The sequence below is a fragment of the Canis aureus genome, chromosome 24 (assembly GCF_053574225.1).
Source record: "Canis aureus isolate CA01 chromosome 24, VMU_Caureus_v.1.0, whole genome shotgun sequence".
Taxonomy (NCBI): domain Eukaryota; kingdom Metazoa; phylum Chordata; class Mammalia; order Carnivora; family Canidae; genus Canis; species Canis aureus.
In genome coordinates, this window is record NC_135634.1 from 36,289,245 (window position 1) to 36,307,046 (window position 17,802).

The 17,802-nt window shown below is 44.1% G+C and overlaps 1 protein-coding gene and 1 long non-coding RNA gene across 2 annotated transcripts in view; one reads left to right on the forward strand and one right to left on the reverse strand.

The window, feature by feature from the left end:
• The first annotated feature begins 754 nt into the window (after nt 1-754).
• Nucleotides 755-17,732, forward strand: LOC144296078 (uncharacterized). The gene is made up of 3 exons (XR_013363199.1): nt 755-10,763; nt 11,587-12,512; nt 14,968-17,732. It is a non-coding gene; the product is annotated as an uncharacterized LOC144296078 (long non-coding RNA).
• XPO7 (exportin 7) overlaps nt 4,207-17,802 on the reverse strand; it is a 46,262-nt gene continuing 32,666 nt past the window's right edge. Inside the window, exons 20-28 of the mRNA XM_077868933.1 lie at nt 15,237-15,325; nt 14,406-14,513; nt 12,395-12,477; nt 11,978-12,192; nt 11,356-11,494; nt 9,424-9,584; nt 7,816-7,914; nt 6,784-6,911; nt 4,207-5,828 (exon numbers count right to left, since the gene is read on the reverse strand). Coding sequence (XP_077725059.1) covers nt 5,735-5,828; nt 6,784-6,911; nt 7,816-7,914; nt 9,424-9,584; nt 11,356-11,494; nt 11,978-12,192; nt 12,395-12,477; nt 14,406-14,513; nt 15,237-15,325 — 1,116 coding nt within the window. The 3' untranslated portion in view covers nt 4,207-5,734. The remainder of the gene's footprint in view (nt 5,829-6,783; nt 6,912-7,815; nt 7,915-9,423; nt 9,585-11,355; nt 11,495-11,977; nt 12,193-12,394; nt 12,478-14,405; nt 14,514-15,236; nt 15,326-17,802) is intronic.

A 17,802-nucleotide genomic window follows, 5' to 3' on the forward strand; every position in this document is an offset into this window, starting at 1 on the left:
ACTCGTCGGCAGGCCTGGGAGCCTCACGCCCCGGGTTTCCGCGCGGCCCGGGCCCCCTCCGCACTCCCGGAGCAAACCGCGCCGCCAGCCACCGTCCCCGCAGAGGTCTGCCTCCCCCGGAGTCCTTCCCAGCCGGGGACCGAGGCCGCGGGGCCGCGGGAACGCGAGCCTGCACCGGGCAGGCTGGGCGGGGGTCCTGGGGCCGCAGGGGCCAGCTCCGCCCTCCCCGAGAAGGACGCGCGAGACCGCAGCGCCCCGCCCCGCCCCGCCAGCACCGCCGGCGCTCACGACAGCGCTTGCGCAGGACCGCGGGGCGGGGCGGGGCGGGGCGGGGCGGGGCGGGGCGGGGCGATCGCCGGCGCCGAGAGGGCCTCTGTGCGCAGACGCGCCGGGGCCGGAAGGAGCGCGCGGGACCTCTTCCGGGGCAGACGCGCGGGGCGGGGGTGAACTCTTAACCTTTTCCCTTGCGAGGCCAACGGGCTGGAGTTCGCGGCTTCTGCTCGTTTCCTTTCAGTAGAGGCTTATGGCGACGACTGCGTCCGCTCCCCCACAGCAGGCACCGGGGCGGGGCGGGGCGGGCGGGCTGTGTTGGGCCTTCGCCGCAGTCCTTCCACGAGGTCCCGGCCCGCAAGGGGCACGTTTCGGTTGCGGGGACGCGAGGGCGAGGAGGCCGCGGGGGGAGGCGGGCAGAGGGCTTGGAGCGGGGCCCGAGGGGCGGGCGGGCGGGCGGGCGGGGCGCCGCAGCGGTGCTGGCCCGCGGCCCCTGAGGCGTGTCTGCGCGCTCATTGCCCTTCGACTCGACCCGCCTCCGCCTCCGCCTCCGCCTCCAGAGGTGGCCTTCCCTTCGCGGGAGCGGAGCGCGGGTCCTCGGGCCCCGAGAATACCGCCGAGGCCGCCCCCCTTCCGCAGCCGGCGGCACAGCGGCCCCTCGGCCTCTGCAGGGGCCCGGCGCGTGGTCCTCGGGCCTGCGGTCCGGGCGTGCTGCCCGCCGGGAGGGTGCCCGCCGGGAGGCTGCCGGCACCAGCGCGTGGCGCCCGTGTAGGTGCGAGTGGTCCGTACCGTCGAAGGATCTTGTGCCGAACACTGGGAACGAATTAGCCTTGCCAGTGGTTTTTTGCTTTTGGGTTTCCTTTTGTTTCTGACCATCCAAAAGGTATTTGTCCTGAAGTGGATGCTAAGTGTTGGGTGAGTGAACAGAGCAGCAGCATCAGGCTGCCCTGAAACCCAGAAGGGTTTTCTGGGGAAGGCGGATACTGTCCTAAGCTTGGTCCCATCCAGTCTGCTCATGTGACGGATGTCCCACTGTCTAGCACCGGTTTGTTGAGTTGACCCACGGCTCCTGAAATACACCAACGCGGCTGACCAGGGAATTCCAGGGCATCTAAGAAACACAAGGTGCATGTGATGGGCCCAGGAGACAAGCCACAGAGGCAAGAGTTCTAGGACATTACCTGGCACTTAATTAGCAGATGTATTAATTATGGTTGGTGTGTTCACTTTTATCCTTTCAGTTTTATTTTTTGAAATATCTGAAGTAGGACTTTGAGAGTTATAGCCATTTACACTTTTCAAGGCCTTATTATCAGATTTACGGCTTTTGCAGTTCCCTGTAATTATCTTTGCTTTCCTGTTTTGCTTTGGCATTTGGCACTGTGGCGGCATTAGAAGACAACGGAGGTGTGTTTGTAGATGTAGCCAAACATCCCGGGTGGGCAAGGGCTGGCAAACAGGATCCCGAGAGGTGCTTTGGCTCTCTACACCCAATTCCTTTTTTATTTTTATTTTTAAAAAAGATTTTATTTACTCATGAGAGACACAGAGAGAGAGAGAGGCAGAGGCACAGGCAGAGGGAGAAGCAGGCTCCATGCAGGGAGCCCAGCGCAGGACTCTATCCCGGGTCTCCAGGATCACACCTGGGCCAAAGGCAGGCGCTAAACCGCTGAGCCAGCCAGGGGTCCCCTCTACACTCAATTCCTGTTACCTCATGACCACGAACATTTTGGAAGGTGTGTCTGCACCTGGTTGAAATTTCACAAAGTGTTAAAATATTTTTCCACTTGGGAGAAGAAAACCCCCACAAGTTCTTAAAAGAGTAAGTTCATGTTTGCAGAATATAAAACTCTTTATTTCTTAGTAGGCTGTCACTCTTACTAGAAAATAAACAGTTGGGTGAAAGTCATTACTTCTTAAAATCTAACTGTAAAGGTTTGACCCTAGGCCGAATTCTTCCTATCTGATTTATACTTTAGTGAGAATAAATAACCCTTATTTGGGCAGAGCCAACAAAAAAACCACATACATAATACAATTTATGTATATAAACACTTTAGGTGTGTTGTCAACAGAAGGTACAGTTTGTGTCAGAAAAGTCTAAAGACACTTGACCGTACTGCCCAGGACAGCCCAGAAACTAATCTATTTTAACTGAATAAAACCCCCACATGACTTCTTGGGGGAAAACCAAGGTTTAAAGATAACTGGCTTTCTAAAGGATGGATCATGTTAAATTGCTGAGAATTTGACCAGAAAAAAATTTTCCTATTTGGCTATTTTTTGGGTGCCCCCTCTTTTCACTGTCAAGAAAGGCACAGCTTCACTGTTTAAAAAGTTTGCTGTGGCTGTGGAAGACTTTACCACGGCAGTTTGTCATGACCAGACTGCACTTTGGAGGCCACCACATATGGTGGGTTTCTCACCTCAAGCTCTTTTCGTGGAAGGGAAAAGAGGGGTCTGGGGCTTTGCTGATCAAGCAGCATCTCGGGATAGTTGAGGGAGAGGAGGTTCTTCTTCAAGTACCCGTGGGAAAGTTTTTTTTTTTTTTTTTTTTTTTAAGATTTTATGTATTTATTCATAGAGACAGAGAAAGAGAGAGGCAGAGACACAGGCAGAGGGAGAAGCAGGCTCCATGCTGGGAGCCCGATGTGGGACTCTATCCCGGGACTCCAGGATCCTGCCCTGGGCCAAAGGCAGACGCCAAACCGCTGAGCCCCAGGGATCCCCTGGAAAGCTGTTTTTTTTTTTTTATCTTATTCACCACAGAATTAGAATGCCAGGTCACTGGGGCATGTGACTGGAATGCTTTGCATATTAATGAAGCCTGACCATTTTATATTTCTCTTAGGCTTAGAGATAGACTAAGATGAGTCAATTCTATTTGCCTTCTAGCTATGAGAATAGAAATTTTTGCCTTCAAAATAACTTAGGACCAAGACAGTCCTGAGAAAACACTGAAACAGCAAACAAAAGTAGCAGGACATCTAGCTAAGGTGGACAAGAGTGGCACCTGGTCTGTCAGTGGAGCATCGGTGGAGCTGGGGTCATGATCTCGTGGGTCTCGGGATCTAGCTGAGCCCTGTGTGGGGCTGTGCTCAGCAGGGAGTCTACAGGAGGGTGGTTCTTGTCCTCTGCCTCTCCCCGCACTTACACTCTATAAAGTGAATAAGAAAATCTTTTTTTTTAAGTACCGCTCTAGAGCCTGGGATTCATTGGCTATAAATCTACATTAAGGGACAGATACAGATATAATGTTCCTGGTAATGAAGTTCTCATACCTAGGAACTACAAAGTATGGGGACGAGAAATAGTCATTAACTATGGTGTTAATGACTCCTCTGCAGGGAAAAAAAAAACGGATCCTTGAACTTGTCAGGGTTTCAGGAATGAAGCCCAGCCCACATAAGAGGAGCAGAGGTCAGAACATTAACAAAGGGGCACCTGGGTGACTCAGTCAGCTTCAGGTTATGATCTCAGGGTCCCAGGATTGAGCCCTGAGCTGCACTCCGAGCTCAGTGGGGAGTCTCCTTGTCTCCCTCTCCCTCTGCCTTTCCCCCTGCTCCCCTGTACAACGCTCTCTCTTAAATTAAAAAAAAAAATAAATTTTTTTTTTTAAAAGAACATTAACAAAACTGGGCTTTCTATGATTATTACTTCTCTGTTGGTTGCCATGTTATTAGCTAGTAGAGGTAGAGTGGCTTCACTATAGCTGTGGAGAGGAGCATATCTATCTATAGATCTGCCTCAAATAAAACAGTCATATTTTTAAAAGAAATTGAGTCAAATTTAATTGAATGAGAAGCTAATTTTACAAGGGTGAGAGGCAATGGTCATCCACTGGCTTTTTTAAGAATGCATGTTTCAGACATTTTTTGTGTGTTTAGAGTGAGACATGGCCCTATAGACACACTAGACTTGATCGCTGAAGCCGGGTCAGTAGAAACCATTGAAGTTTATTGGCGGTCACAATGCTTACACTGTATGCAGCAAACACCCTTACAAGTCTATCCGCAACCTGATCACGCAAGAAAGGATTCACCACACAGTCGCCAGAGGAGAAGGAAAAAAAAAAAATTAACAGGCTTGTTTTGGGGGGTAAAGGAGAGAAATAAAGATAAAACCTAATTGATGAGTGTCCCATGGGCAAGAGCTGAACTAGAGATGCGTACAACTAGCAGCAGCAATTGTGGAAAAAGTACAAGGCAAATAGCTTTCTCCATTAATTTTCTTCTGTAGGTTAATTTTTTTTAATATTCAAAACATTTATTATGGTTTTCATTTTATAAAAATGTATATTTTTAAAGGGTTGGGAGATTGTTAAATACTTCATGCTAGGCAGACCTTGTTATTAAGAACCCCTCCACTGTAGTAACTTCCTCCAGTTCATACATTCACAAGTGCAGGGTACATATATAAATATCCACGCGCACACATCCACACACACTGCCTCAAGGGCTGGGGAAGACTCAAAGTTATTGGCCACACAACTGGGCCTCTGGTGGACTCATCCAAATGGCTCACCAGGAGAGCAACTGGCTCAATTCCTTCTCTCCGGTCTCTCCCTTTAACAGAGACCGAGAACCCGAAGTCATAGAGTTACATCCGACTTATAAAAGCAAGAGGCATCTGTCTGAGGATGAGGATAAGCAAAGTGGGAAAAAGGATGAAGCTAAGAACACCAAACACTTTTAGCTGGAGTTGTCTGTCACTGCAAGAGGTCAAGGGACCTAGGGCAGCATCTATGGTTGAAGGGGAAGGATGGTGCTCCGCATGGCTTAGAGTTCCTAATAACAAGGGTAATACAGTAACAGGAAGTGATAATTTGGGGGGCAAGGGAAGGGCAATAAGAAAAAATATACATTTGGAATTTTTACCTTTTTTTTTTTTTTTTTTTTTTGCCTCTCTACACTGTGTCACTAAATATATCTCTGCACGTTCACACATCCTCGTCCAGTAAAGCTTCAGGCCACCAGAATACACATTTTTTCCTCACTCGCATACATAACCCCTCACATCAGCATTGGTGCACTAGACTCTGTAAAAATTTTTCAGTCACACTTTTTGTTTTTAAACTTGAGTCAATATAAACCTTGTTCAAAATGTTATGAAAAAATGTACATGTTTATACAAGGCAGGTTGTGGCAGGACACCGGGGGTTCCCCGCCCCCCCCCGCCCCCTGGGGTGGCCCCAGGAGGAGGGGCTGGAGTCTCACACATTTGTGTCTCTATCTCCTCCCACCACCCTTCCCACCCAACCCCCCAGGAACCAGCAGCGCCCTGCCCCCTAGTGAGTGCACTCACACCCCTATTCCTTGGGGAAGTAGCCAGTTGACTTTGCCAGTTTCCCCACACCCCTGGAGGAGGGAGCCAGGGTCAGCCAGGCCCTCTCCCTTGTAATTGTTTGCCCCTCTGGGCCAGACCAAAGGGACGCTGCTCTGTACAGGTAGAGTCCAAGGAGGTGTCAGCTCATCATGTCATTGCTATTCACGCCGTAAGTGGAATTCTTCATCGAGTCGTTGACTTCTCGACGGAATGCCGACAGGTTCTGGGTGAACCTGCAGAGGGGATGCATGTAGGTTGGGGGAGGAGGGTGGGAGGGAGAGGTCTCGGCCTAAAATATTTCTGGCAGAGAAGTGGCTACTGAGAGGCAGAATATATGAATTTGCTTCTAAGGTCAGTTAACCTTAGTCTTCAGACCCTAGTGGAAAGCTGGGCTAGTTGTGCACACCTTTCTACCTGACAACCTTGTGGCAGACCCAGAGATCTGGTCAAATCTGGGCTTTGAGGGCCATCTCCGGCTCAGGACAACACAAAAAGCATCTCACAGAGGTGGGAAGTAATCCTCCCAAAGTGAGGACATGAAGAGAAGGAAGTGGTCTCAGGGCTTAGTGCCAGGATGTGCGGTAGCTGCGCATGGCTACTGAACACTAGAAATGTGCTCGGTGCAGTTGAAGAACTCAGCCAAATAAAATGAGGTTAAAATTCAGTTCCCCAATTGTACCTTAATTTTAAATTAAAGTGCCAAATTTCAAATTAATTAAATACAATTTAAATATTAATTCACAAAAGCCTGATACCCAATTCAGTTGACAGCCAACTTCTAAGTGTATATAGGAATCTATTTTGTCAACTGTATATTTTATGAAGTCTTAGTATTTCAAATGAATATTTAGCATCCTAGCTGAGATGCCCTGTTAAGTGTACAATACACAGGATCTTGAAGACTTAGTACAATAAAAAAGAAATGTTAAAATTCTCAATTTTTAAATATGGATCACACATTGACATGATAATCTGCATATATTAAATGCAATGTATTAAAATGAATTTTGTCTGTTTCTTTTTACCTTTTTTAAAATGTGGCTACTAAAACATTTAAAGTTACTTATGTGGCCTGTTCTACTGGACAGCACTGCTCTAAGATGGCCTCTAAAAGACTCTTAAGGAATCTCCTGTTTCGATGACTTGAGAAATGGCCTAGGATTTCTCGGTAGGGCCCTCTACACTCACCTGTCTCTGTTTTTCGTAAGAAGATTTCGCTCGATGCCTTCCATCAGGTTTTCGAAACACAGATGCATAGCCTGCTGCTTCTCTGGTGGCTGGCTGTTCACGATACTGTTCCTTAGGTCAGAAAAATACTGCAGGGCAGAGTGAGACATGGTAAGGAGAGGAGATGGGGATTAGCTCTCCCTCATCTGCAGGGCTGAAAGGATGTTCTTCTCTAAGACACAGAATTATCTACCAAATGGGGTACCTTTTTTGAATCAGGTAAGGATGTGCAAGATAATGTACCTTATCTTACTTGAAAATCAAGAGTTTTAAGTGTAAATACTCTAAGGGTCATCTGATCTAGGTTCTTCTTTTTTTTTCTTTTTTAGGATTTTATTTTTCAAGTAATTTCTACACCCTAAGTGGGGCTTGAACCTACAACTGACTGTGAGATCAAAAGTCACATGCTCTACCAGCCAAGCCTGCTAGGTGCCCTGATCCAGGTTCTTTTTATAGAAACCTCTAGACTTCCTTATGTTTGTTTGTGGTAGAGCTGGAACTAGAATTTAGGTCATAGGTGGTCTGCCCTCTAGGTGTATATATATATATATATATATTTTTTTTTTAAAGATTTTATTTATTTATTCATGAGAGACACAGAAAAGAGAGAGAGACAGACAGACACAGGGAGAGGGAGAAGCAGGCTCCATGGAGGGAGCCTGATGTGGGACTCGATCCTGGGTCTCCAAGATCACACCCTGGGCTAAAGGCGGTGCTAAACCGCTGAGCCACCCGGGCTGCCCCTGTATATTCTCTCCTAATAACACTTCCTCATCCTTTGTCTGAATTGCCACACATGCTGACTTCTAACAGTTCACTGATTATGTGCTGTTGAAAAATGAACAGTGCATGCTCAGAAAGTGGGCTGTTTTCTCTCTGCTTCACCATTGTGGGGTGTTCCTATAATGTTTCTTACAGTGCCTTGGAAAATGACAGCCAAACGCGTGTCTATCCATGCTTCTGGCTCTGGGCACCAGGGGCTAGCTCTCTTACCTTTTCATTAAGTAGTATCAAGCCAAGTAGGGGCCGAGACATAGACCACTGGTTCCTACAGTCTTCAAAGATGATGATGTTCAGCACCGTTGACAGCATCTGGAAATGGAGAATCTGAGGCAGTGATCTAGTGTGTAGCTACCCAAGACAGAATTATAGATTCTAAATGAAGAGTCTGTTGGGTTGAAGGCCTCTTCTGTCTAGGATAAGCCAGGCAAATAGTTTATGAAGCTTTATTTTAATCCTCTATTACAAGGTAAATTTTCTACCATATTTCCTGTCCTATTCTTTAAACTGGTTTGATAATTCCTTTAAAAATGGACCTTCCAAGTTCACCCTGATTTTTGTGGGGAATGGGATGGGTCAAACAATGATTACAGTAGGCAAAATCAATTTACACTACAGCTCCCAGGTACTTGTTTGAGGAGACAGTTTTATAACATTCTGAGGATATGATGCAAATATGAATTATTTCACGGTTTCTTTAGAGAACAAAACAGACAAAGATGAGATTGGTTAAAATTAATAGCTAAAAGCTAAATAATTCCATTGATCCCATTTCCTTATTGATTTTTATCTAGTATATTTTTGCAAATCTTACTTCTGGAAAGATGCTTCATACAAATGGCAAACATATGGTTTGATCTCTGTGTGGTCAGTTATTTCCTTTTATCCTGCATTCTTTTAAAAAAATGAATTATTTATTCTTTTTTATTCTAAAAAAATTATTTATTTATTCATGAGAGACAGAGAAAGAGGCAGAGACACAGGCAGAGGGAGAACCAAGCTCCATCGGGCAGGGAGCCCTATGTGGGACTCGATCCTGGGACTCCAGGATCATGCCCTGAGCCAAAGGCAGATCTTAGCCGCTGAGCTACCCAGGCGTTCCCCACCCCCATTTTAAAAAATACTTATTTACTTATTTATGGGACATACACAGTGAGGCAGAGACATAGGCAGAGGGAGAAGCAGGCTCCCCGTGGGGAGCCCAATGTAAGACTTGATCCCAGGACCCGCGATCACACTCTGAGCCCAAAGGCAGATGCTCAACCACTGAGCCACCCAGGTGCCCCTTATCCTGCATTCTTGTTCCCATTTTGTAAATGGGAGTACAAACTTTACAGCAATGGGTGAACACAGTCGTTGTAGGAGGATGGGTCCAAGGCGTAGAGGCTCGTATGATACTTGGAAAAACAATTAAGAACTTTTTTTTCCTTCTTCAGGTTTTTTTTCTTTTTTCATTTTTAAAAAATATTTATTTATTCATGAGAAACACAGAGACAGAGAGAGACACAGGCAGAGGGAGAAGCAGGCTCCATGCAGGGAGCCCAACGTGGGACTTGATCCTGGAACTCCAGGATCACGCCCTGGGCTGAATGCGGTGCTAAACCACTGAGCCACCTGGGCTGTCCATCCTTCTTCAGGTTTTAAATATCTGATAATTACTCACCAAACTCAAAATCCATGGCAATTTTAAGGCATAAATTTCACTTCAGCAGCATTGGGCTGGTGAGATGTTAGACTCCTCATTTTGCTTGGCTTCTCCTCTCTGAGAGGTTCTTCAATGCAAGACACCCTACATCACCTCCCAATGCTCATGTTCCTTACCTGCTGGATCATCTCTGGATGCTGCTGCATGATATGCAGAAAACGGTCACTCTCCTGGTTTAGGGGTGTCGTCCTCTTCTTGGTGCTCCGTGACAGTTGCTTAAAGAGGTATGTCACGATGTGGTCCAGGCAGGAGCAGCAGCCTGTGCATACCATGGTGTCTAAAAGAATGAGGGGCAGGGGTGGATTAGAGCAGGGATGGAATGGCTGATGGCGACTGGGCAACTAAGGGACTGCCCTCAGCTGAGATCCTTTAGAGGAAGAGGTACCCCAGCAGCCTGGGGACTGTCCCAGTTCAGTCACCCTGTGCTTGGGTGCTTCCTGTTGACCTCTCACCATCATATAGCAAGGTCCAATTCTAAGCTTGAAAGTGACCATGTGGTAATAGACAATATAAATTAGTAGTATCGACATTACTGACTCAATGTGATATGGATACAGGTCTTCTGCTTCATAAAAAATGACAAATAATTTACAACCAGCAAGTATTTCTACTGTGCCAAATATTGTGTTAAGGATTTTTCAGGTATTATCTCCAATTTATCCTCCTGAGAACTCCAGGAGGTAGGTGTTCCATTTTACAAATGAATAAACCAAAGTTTGGAGAGGTTATGTGATTTGCCTCCAGATCACACTGCTAATAACTGGACAAGCTGTGATGGGAATCCAAGAAGTCTGAGTTACTGGAGGAAGGTCATTAAACCTAGCTTCCTACTGCCTAACAACATTTGCAATTTGTTAGAGATACCGTATTCCTTATCATCGAAGCACTTTGCGGGGAGCGTGGAGGGCACACAGGGAGCTGCAGACTCCTCTCTGCATTTTACCGAAGGGGACACTGCAGCCTGACTTGTGGACAGAACTCTGACAAGGTAAGGCACAGGCCAGAGGACTAAGGGATAAACCATTAAAGAGTCAACCATTCCGTTTCTGTTTGTGCAGATGTCCCTCCATTTTCAAGAAGCTATCAAACAGCTTTCCAAAGCAATGTCGGATACCTTGGCTGGACTGTCCTAGGAATGGCTCTGCACCCTGCTGGAAGTAAATGCCTGTCAAAGGAGGGGCGTGGAGGTGTAACCCACCACAGCAGGCAATCCAAAGTCGTTCTATGTGCACTTGCAATACATTGTGATTATTTTACAGTTGACTTAATCTTCCTATTTAGGTTTGGTTTAGCCTAACATAAAAAAATGGTTTTTATTCTCTGAACACATGCATACCTACTAAGACTCCTTGAAGGCAGCCCAGAAACAAAGGAGTTGACAGGAACCACATGGAGGAGGATGAAAACTTGTGGAGCTGTGTGAGCACATTCCATAGCCTCCTTCCACTATCCTCAGGTAAGAATCCAATATTCTAATAGGGCTTGAGGGCCCCTGTGTGATCTCCAGATTTGCCCCATCCACCTCTCTCCCCTGCTCCTCCGCACCAGTGTGCCAGCCACCTGGATTTCCCGACTCCTGCCCGCAGGTGCTAGTACTTGCTGCTCTGCTGCTAGGAAGCCTCTTCACTAACCTGCTAACCCGTTCAGCTTTTTGGCCTATACTTTGATATCAATGCCTTTGGCCAGCCTTGTTTGACCCCACCTCCTCAAAACCAGGAGTTTAGGTATTCTTCCCAACAGCTCTCACAGGACACCCTCTGCATCCCTACTGTAGTGCATAAGTAGGTAAGTGCAGTAAATAGGCACTTATCTACATGTCTGTTTCATCTAGCAGATAAAAAGCTCTGAAAGGATAGGGTGGTTATTAATTACTATATCCTTAGTGCCTAGCAGAGTGCTTGGTCCTTAGGATAGGGTGGCTAAATTTTTATGGATGAGAATGTATCCATGGGTCATACATATACCCCAAAGCGGTAACCCTTTTGGACATGGGGGCAAAATTCTCCCTTTCTGTGAAGTGGTAAAAAGCAACCAATCTAGGTGCTCACCAAGTGCAGTAAGTCCTTCAGAAATGGAAGAGAGAATATACATGATGACATGAGGTTCCAGACTTGCAATAAAGTTCATGTGGTCCTGGGTCAGGACTTCCAGTAGTGAATAGTAAGACTGGCTGAGCTTGGGGTAGTCCTGTGGGAGAAGAGGAGGATAAAAGCTGAGGCACTGTTCACCTAAATATTCAGAGAGCAAGATCTTTTTTTTTTTTTTTTTTTTTTTTTTAGGATTGATGATTTTAGAGAGAGAGCAAGTGAGCATGAACTGGAGGGGCAGAGGGAAAGGAGAGAGAATCTCAAGCAGACTCTCCACTAAGCATAAAACCCGATGTGGCTTGACTCACGACCCTGAGATCAGGGTCCAAGCCAAAACCAAGAGTCAGATGCTCAAGTGATTATGCCACCCAGGTGCTCCAACACGGAGAGCAAGATCCTAAATAAAATAGCTGAGTGCCTTTCAGATGGGAAGACAAAAGAACTAGCTGGAGCTAGCTTATAGTTTCCCAGAGAAACATTCAATCATAGCGTCAGGCAAAATAACAAAAAAACAAAACCCCAAAACAAAAACATCTGATTGTGATGAGGGGCTCGGATCCTGTTGATGAAGCTAAAGACTTACCAGGAGGTCACTGTGGGGAATAGAGAGGAGCAGCTTGATGAAGGTCTGTAGAGCATTGTCCAGCGCATCATCTCCATAGAGACGGAAGACTCCAAAATTGACGTAACTCCCACTGAGGGCAGCCTTCAGCATGGAGAAGCAGATGGAGATGCCCTTGAGCTTCAGTGCATAGACCTGATCCTTTGGGACCTCTCCTAGTGTCAGGATGCGATTGCCTGAGTAGACAGATATGTGATATATACATTTATTCAACCACATTGTAACTGATAGTTTATGTCACCAACTCAACCCTCTTATTCAAAGGCACTCAGTGCCAGCTGCCTATCCTGGCTGTTGCCAGAGCTTGCCTACACTGCACACAGTGTGGTGACTGCACTGAAATTCACTCCCAAGGTTATGCTCCTCTAAGGCACTTACCATACATTGTTATCATCTTGCTGGTTTCTCTGAAGAGTAAGATGCCATTGGGGGAAGAGACATCAAATTGGAGTCGCTGAGACCTGAACAGAGAACACAGAAGCAGAGGAAGTCAGAGGTATGCTGCTGGAAGACCAGGGTACTTCAGGCTCTCATCTGAGTACTCTGGGTGATTCTTTTTGCACTAAGATGTACATAATTCCTAATGTAGATTAACGAAGTTAAAGATACTTAACCAGTGACAAAATTTCTGTCTTGAAGACTGACATGCCAGACTCAGGTTCTGCTCCTCAAATTAAAAATATTTAAAAGAAACAAAAGTGAGGTAGTAGACAAAATTACTCTCTTAAAATTCTCCATTTGATTAAGTTATGGCTTGTATGACAGTCATTTCTTGGTAGTAGTAAATCACGGCCCCTCAGATATCAGCCTACATTTACCTTCACAGGTTCAGTGGCACCTGAGGGTACCAGGAGAAGGGACTGAGAATGCTACAAAAGAGAGTACATAAGGCAAGCATTTTAAACAATTTGAGTTTTGAGTTCCTGATTGTTCCTTTGACCAGAGAACCTCTTTGGTTTTCACCACCTTTTAATGATTTTCTAGATAGTCTTCTGAAGGACTCTAGTGGTTAAAGCCTCAAACCCAGGAGTCTTTCTTGATTCTTCTTTCCTTTCCTCCCCATCCTGGATCCATCAAGGTCTAGCTCTACAACATGCCCCGAATCTATCCACTTCCTATATGGTTCTTCTGCATCCACTCTTGCCCCTCTATGGTCTCATTCTTTAGATAGTACGGGTATACCTTTAAGTAATGTAAACGAGGTCATTTTAATCCTGTGCTTAAAATACTTCAGCAGCTTCCCGCTATAATGAGAATGCACGCACTTTCCTCGTTACTGCTGTACTAAGTGTCTCCAGGGCTGGGCCTCTGCCCACCTGTTTGACTCCTCCTACTCTGGCCTCCCTCATTCACCATGCTCCAACAAGTGCCATTTTTCTGTCTCAAGTCCCAGTGAGCTCATCCCATCTTAGGACTTTTGCAGTTGTTTTCACTGTTTAGGATGCTCTTTCACCTTATTTTTGTAGGGCTACTAGAATCTTTCTTGTCATTCAGATCCTGGCTTAAACATCACCTTTTCTGAGAGGTCAGTTCTCTGACCCTCCTTCAATTCCTGTTATTAACTTTTGCATAGCACTTACCACTATCTGAAATGATTTTTCCATACTCGTTTTACTGTTTGTCTTTCCAAAATGTAACATCTAAGAGGGGAGAGGTTTTGTCTGGCACAACAGCTAGATAAGTGGCTGGCAGAGTAGATGCTCTCAAATATCTATTTTGTAAATAAATAACTCTTGACTATGAGCCTCCTAGGAGAGAGACTACAGGGTCTATGAATATTACCTACCTCCTCAGTAAGGTAGTCTTAAAGGGAGTGCCATGTCAAGCACCTAAAATTCTAGTGAAGTCAAGGTAATGGATTTTTCTTTTCCTCCATCCCTAAATTCTTGGGCAAATTTAAAATTCAGTATTTTGGGAAGCCTGTCTTACTTTCTAAGTAAATCTTTACCCATCCAGCTGCAATTTGCCAAATAGACACCTTTCTTAAAATGGGGTATTCTAATGAATCTGGCATCACTCTTGTCTCTCTGAAATGTGAACTTTGAAATGTAGTGTATATGACACCAGTACTAAATGTTAACTTTTATATATGGGTGCGGAAATCAGAATATTGGTTGCCAGATTCACCTCTTGTAAGGATGAGTTATCTTGTGACTTTCCAGAGTCACTTATTTCCTACGAGCAGCTATGGCTTTGTATGGCTGGGACACCCTTCTCTCAAACAAACAAAAATATATACACATTAACTTTTAGAGATGTTTTTCAATTTCTGATAGCAGTGAGTCTTATTATCTTCTACAATCTGCCCAAACATGAGATAAAATCTATTCTCCCAGAATTCTCTGATAAAAGGGCAGTTGTGTCCTTTGAAAATCTTCTTCCTGCTTACCTGTTATGAACTAATTCAGCCATCAGCTTGAGCACAGGTGTAGTGCAGGCTGGATCATGGTACCATAGCTCAATTGCCCGTTGAAGAATTGGCATGTAGGATGGATATCTGTAAGTGAAAAGCTAAGGAAGCATTCTAAATCCAGAAAGGTACAGAATTGAAAATATTTTTCTGCGCTGGGCAAGCACAAACTGTCAAATGGAAGTTCTCCAACTGCCTGTCTCTTGCTTGCTAATCTTGCAGTCTTTCTAACTATAAGGTGCTAAGGTGACTGTGTGCTCCTGAAATTGTAATAGGCATCTAAAAATGCACTGTCATTTACATAATGACTTTCATCTGAAGAGCATCATGTATCTCGTATTGTTATTTATTCTCTTTTCCCTTTTGTGACATGAAAGGGAATCAGCTATTTCTGTTATATAACTATTGGAGAAACAAAGGCACTCAGCTTTGAAAGGATTTGTTTAAGGTTATGAATTCAACAAGGTTAGACTTTCTCATTCCTAGGAAAGCTTTTTTTTTTACTATATTGAGAGGTCTCTTTTTTCTTTTCTGACTGTAGCAAACTTCACGTGCAGCAGTTCTGCAGGCATCTGTATCTGGGACCCAGAAGAGAAAGTGGGAAATGACCTCATTCATTGCCCCATCCCTCTGACCCAAGCAGGCAGCGTTATGCCATCACACCACTGTGGAATGGCACCTCACACGACACAGGGCAGGCCTTTGGTGGCAACTCTTTGCCTTCGTTGCTGCCTCACTAATCCTCCCGCGCTCCCTTCCCTGATGACTCCACCACTTGCAGTGACAAGCTCCTGGTCTGTATTAGGATACATCCACTCAAACAGCATCATGAAGCTGGTCTTGGCATTGAAGGCGAAAGCTATCCCTCTCAGGTCTCTTACAAGGCCAACCAGAGTTCGCTGTAGTAGAAGGCAAAAATATATTACAATAGAAGAAAAACCAAATCTATAACCATTTGATGGGGATTTCACAAATGTGTAACCAAATTCTTCCATCACTCAACAAATACTCCTTCCCAGATATTCTGAACTGATCTCTTCCATACTAGGATAGAATCTTTTCACTTGGAAAATCAGTTTTGAAAACTTGCTATATACTAAAAAAAAAAAAAAGCAATGGTTCCTGCTCCATCACAGCAAAAACAGAGGCTAATGTTTTAAAATGTGATAACTCATATGTAGAAAGTAGAAAAGTAAAAAAGCTTGACTTACGAAGAGTTAGAAAAAAAAGAAAAAATGGCCAAAAAGTTCACACAAGAGGCAGAAGGACTATATATATCCTAAAGGTCTGGTACCACACCTTATTACAAAGGCATTAATATCATAGGAACTCAAATGCAGACCCTGCTGGAAGACATAGAAGCCTACATGTTACTTCCCCCTTTGTCTGGGGTGTCTGGAAAGAAGACTGTGTCAATTCCTGGAGCTGTAAAGTACACTTTTATAGAAGAGACCATACCCTAAGAGGTCAGATACTATGGCTATAGTTACACTGCTAGGTGGCCAAGAGGGCCACGGTAAAGATTGGTACCATCAAGACTCCAAATCCAGGGCAGCCTGGGTGGCTCAGCAGTTTAGCGCCGCCTTCAGCCCAGGGCTTGATCCTGGAGACCCAGGATTGAGTCCCACATCGGGCTCCCTGCATGGAGCCTACTTCTCTGTCTGCCTCTTTCTCTCTCTCTCTCATGAATAAATAAATAAAATCTTAAAAAAAAAAAAAAAAAAAAGACTCCAAATCCAATGAATGCTCTTTCTCAACAGAACTTTTACTTATCCTATGGGCCCTGAACGGCAGTAAGACTATTTTGAAAGGCTAATAATCATCAATAGGCTCAAGGCATGTTTCAGTGTCCTGACTCATTTGTCAAAAATTATTGCACTTCTGCTAACATAACAGCCCACTTTAGGCAAAGTTCTGTTCCTAAACTGATAAATAAGTTGTTTTCAAGCCTAAGACACAGTCACTTAAAAGACTTATTACATGATGTAACAAAGACATGGATAATGTTTGTAGTTCATGGCCCAAATGGTTCTTTTCATTAATTTTACTTGCTTTGTACTAAAGCAAGGGGGAAAAGTGCTGCTAAACTAAAGTGATGAGGAAAAGGGTTACTACTCACTAATGCCCCTCAATTATCCTTGGTATTGGTTGGTACTCTAGCTCAAGTAACTGATATGCTCCACACTAACCTCAGCTTTGAATAGTACCTATCTCAAGAGGAGAGAGAGCTGGATAAAGTGGTGTTGCTCTCTAACTTCTCTTGTGATTTGGAGACAGAAAACGAAGGGGCTTTCTAAAGATGAAAACAGAATTTTAGAATATTAGGTAAAGCCTAGCATTTTGGGGGCAGTACTTCTGGCTATCTGGTGACTGTAATTCAGCTTCAGTGTCATTATGAACACTGCAAAAATGTCCTACAAATATTAATGGTCTGGTGCTTCTGGTTTTTGTACAGAGACCTACAGATAAGGAGAGCAGATGTGTGTGAAGATGAGGAGAGCAGAAATTAAGAAATGATAATTCTGAGAGCCAGAAATCAATAACGAAAGGCAACTTTAAAATTCCATATATATATGGAAATTCACAAACCCTTTTAAATGACTCCTGTCAAAGAAGAAACCTTAATGGAAATTAGATAATACTAATTATCTAATTAGATAATCTATTAGATTATCTATTAAGAACTGAATGATAATGAAAACATTACATATAAAAAGTATAGACTCTGGAGGCTTAGATTACAAAAATGTTAATATACTTAATGTTATTCAACTATATGCCTAAAAATGGTTAAGCTGGTAAATTTTATGTTACGTGTTTTTTAATTAAAATAAAAAACCAAACAAAACCAAACAAAACCAAAACTGACCTGTGGAATAATATACCTAACAGGAACAGTTGTAGTTTTAAATGATTATATTAGGAAAGAAGGAGGGCTGAGAAGAAGTTAGGATAAAGGAAAAACCCCAAGGAAAATACATGAAAATAAACATAAGGAGTAGAAATAAATGAAATAGAAAATGCAGTTACAGAAAATTCAAACAAAGCAAAACAAAAATTATTATTTTTGTGAAGACTAATAAGATTAGCACATCTCTAGCAGAACTGAAATAGAAAAACAGAGAAAGCACTAATAAGCAGTATTAAAAATGAAAAGGGAACATAACTAAAGATATAACAGAAATTAAAAAGGCAATAGGAAAACATATAAAATAACTTTATGCTACTACATTTGAAAATTTAGACAAAACATCCTAAGTGCTGAAGAACACACTTTAATATAAAAATAAAAGACTTTATAAATAATCTCTACTGGTTCTTCTATTTCAAAATCCCAGGAGTCCAAAGAGATTGAATAAAAAGCAAAATCAGTGGA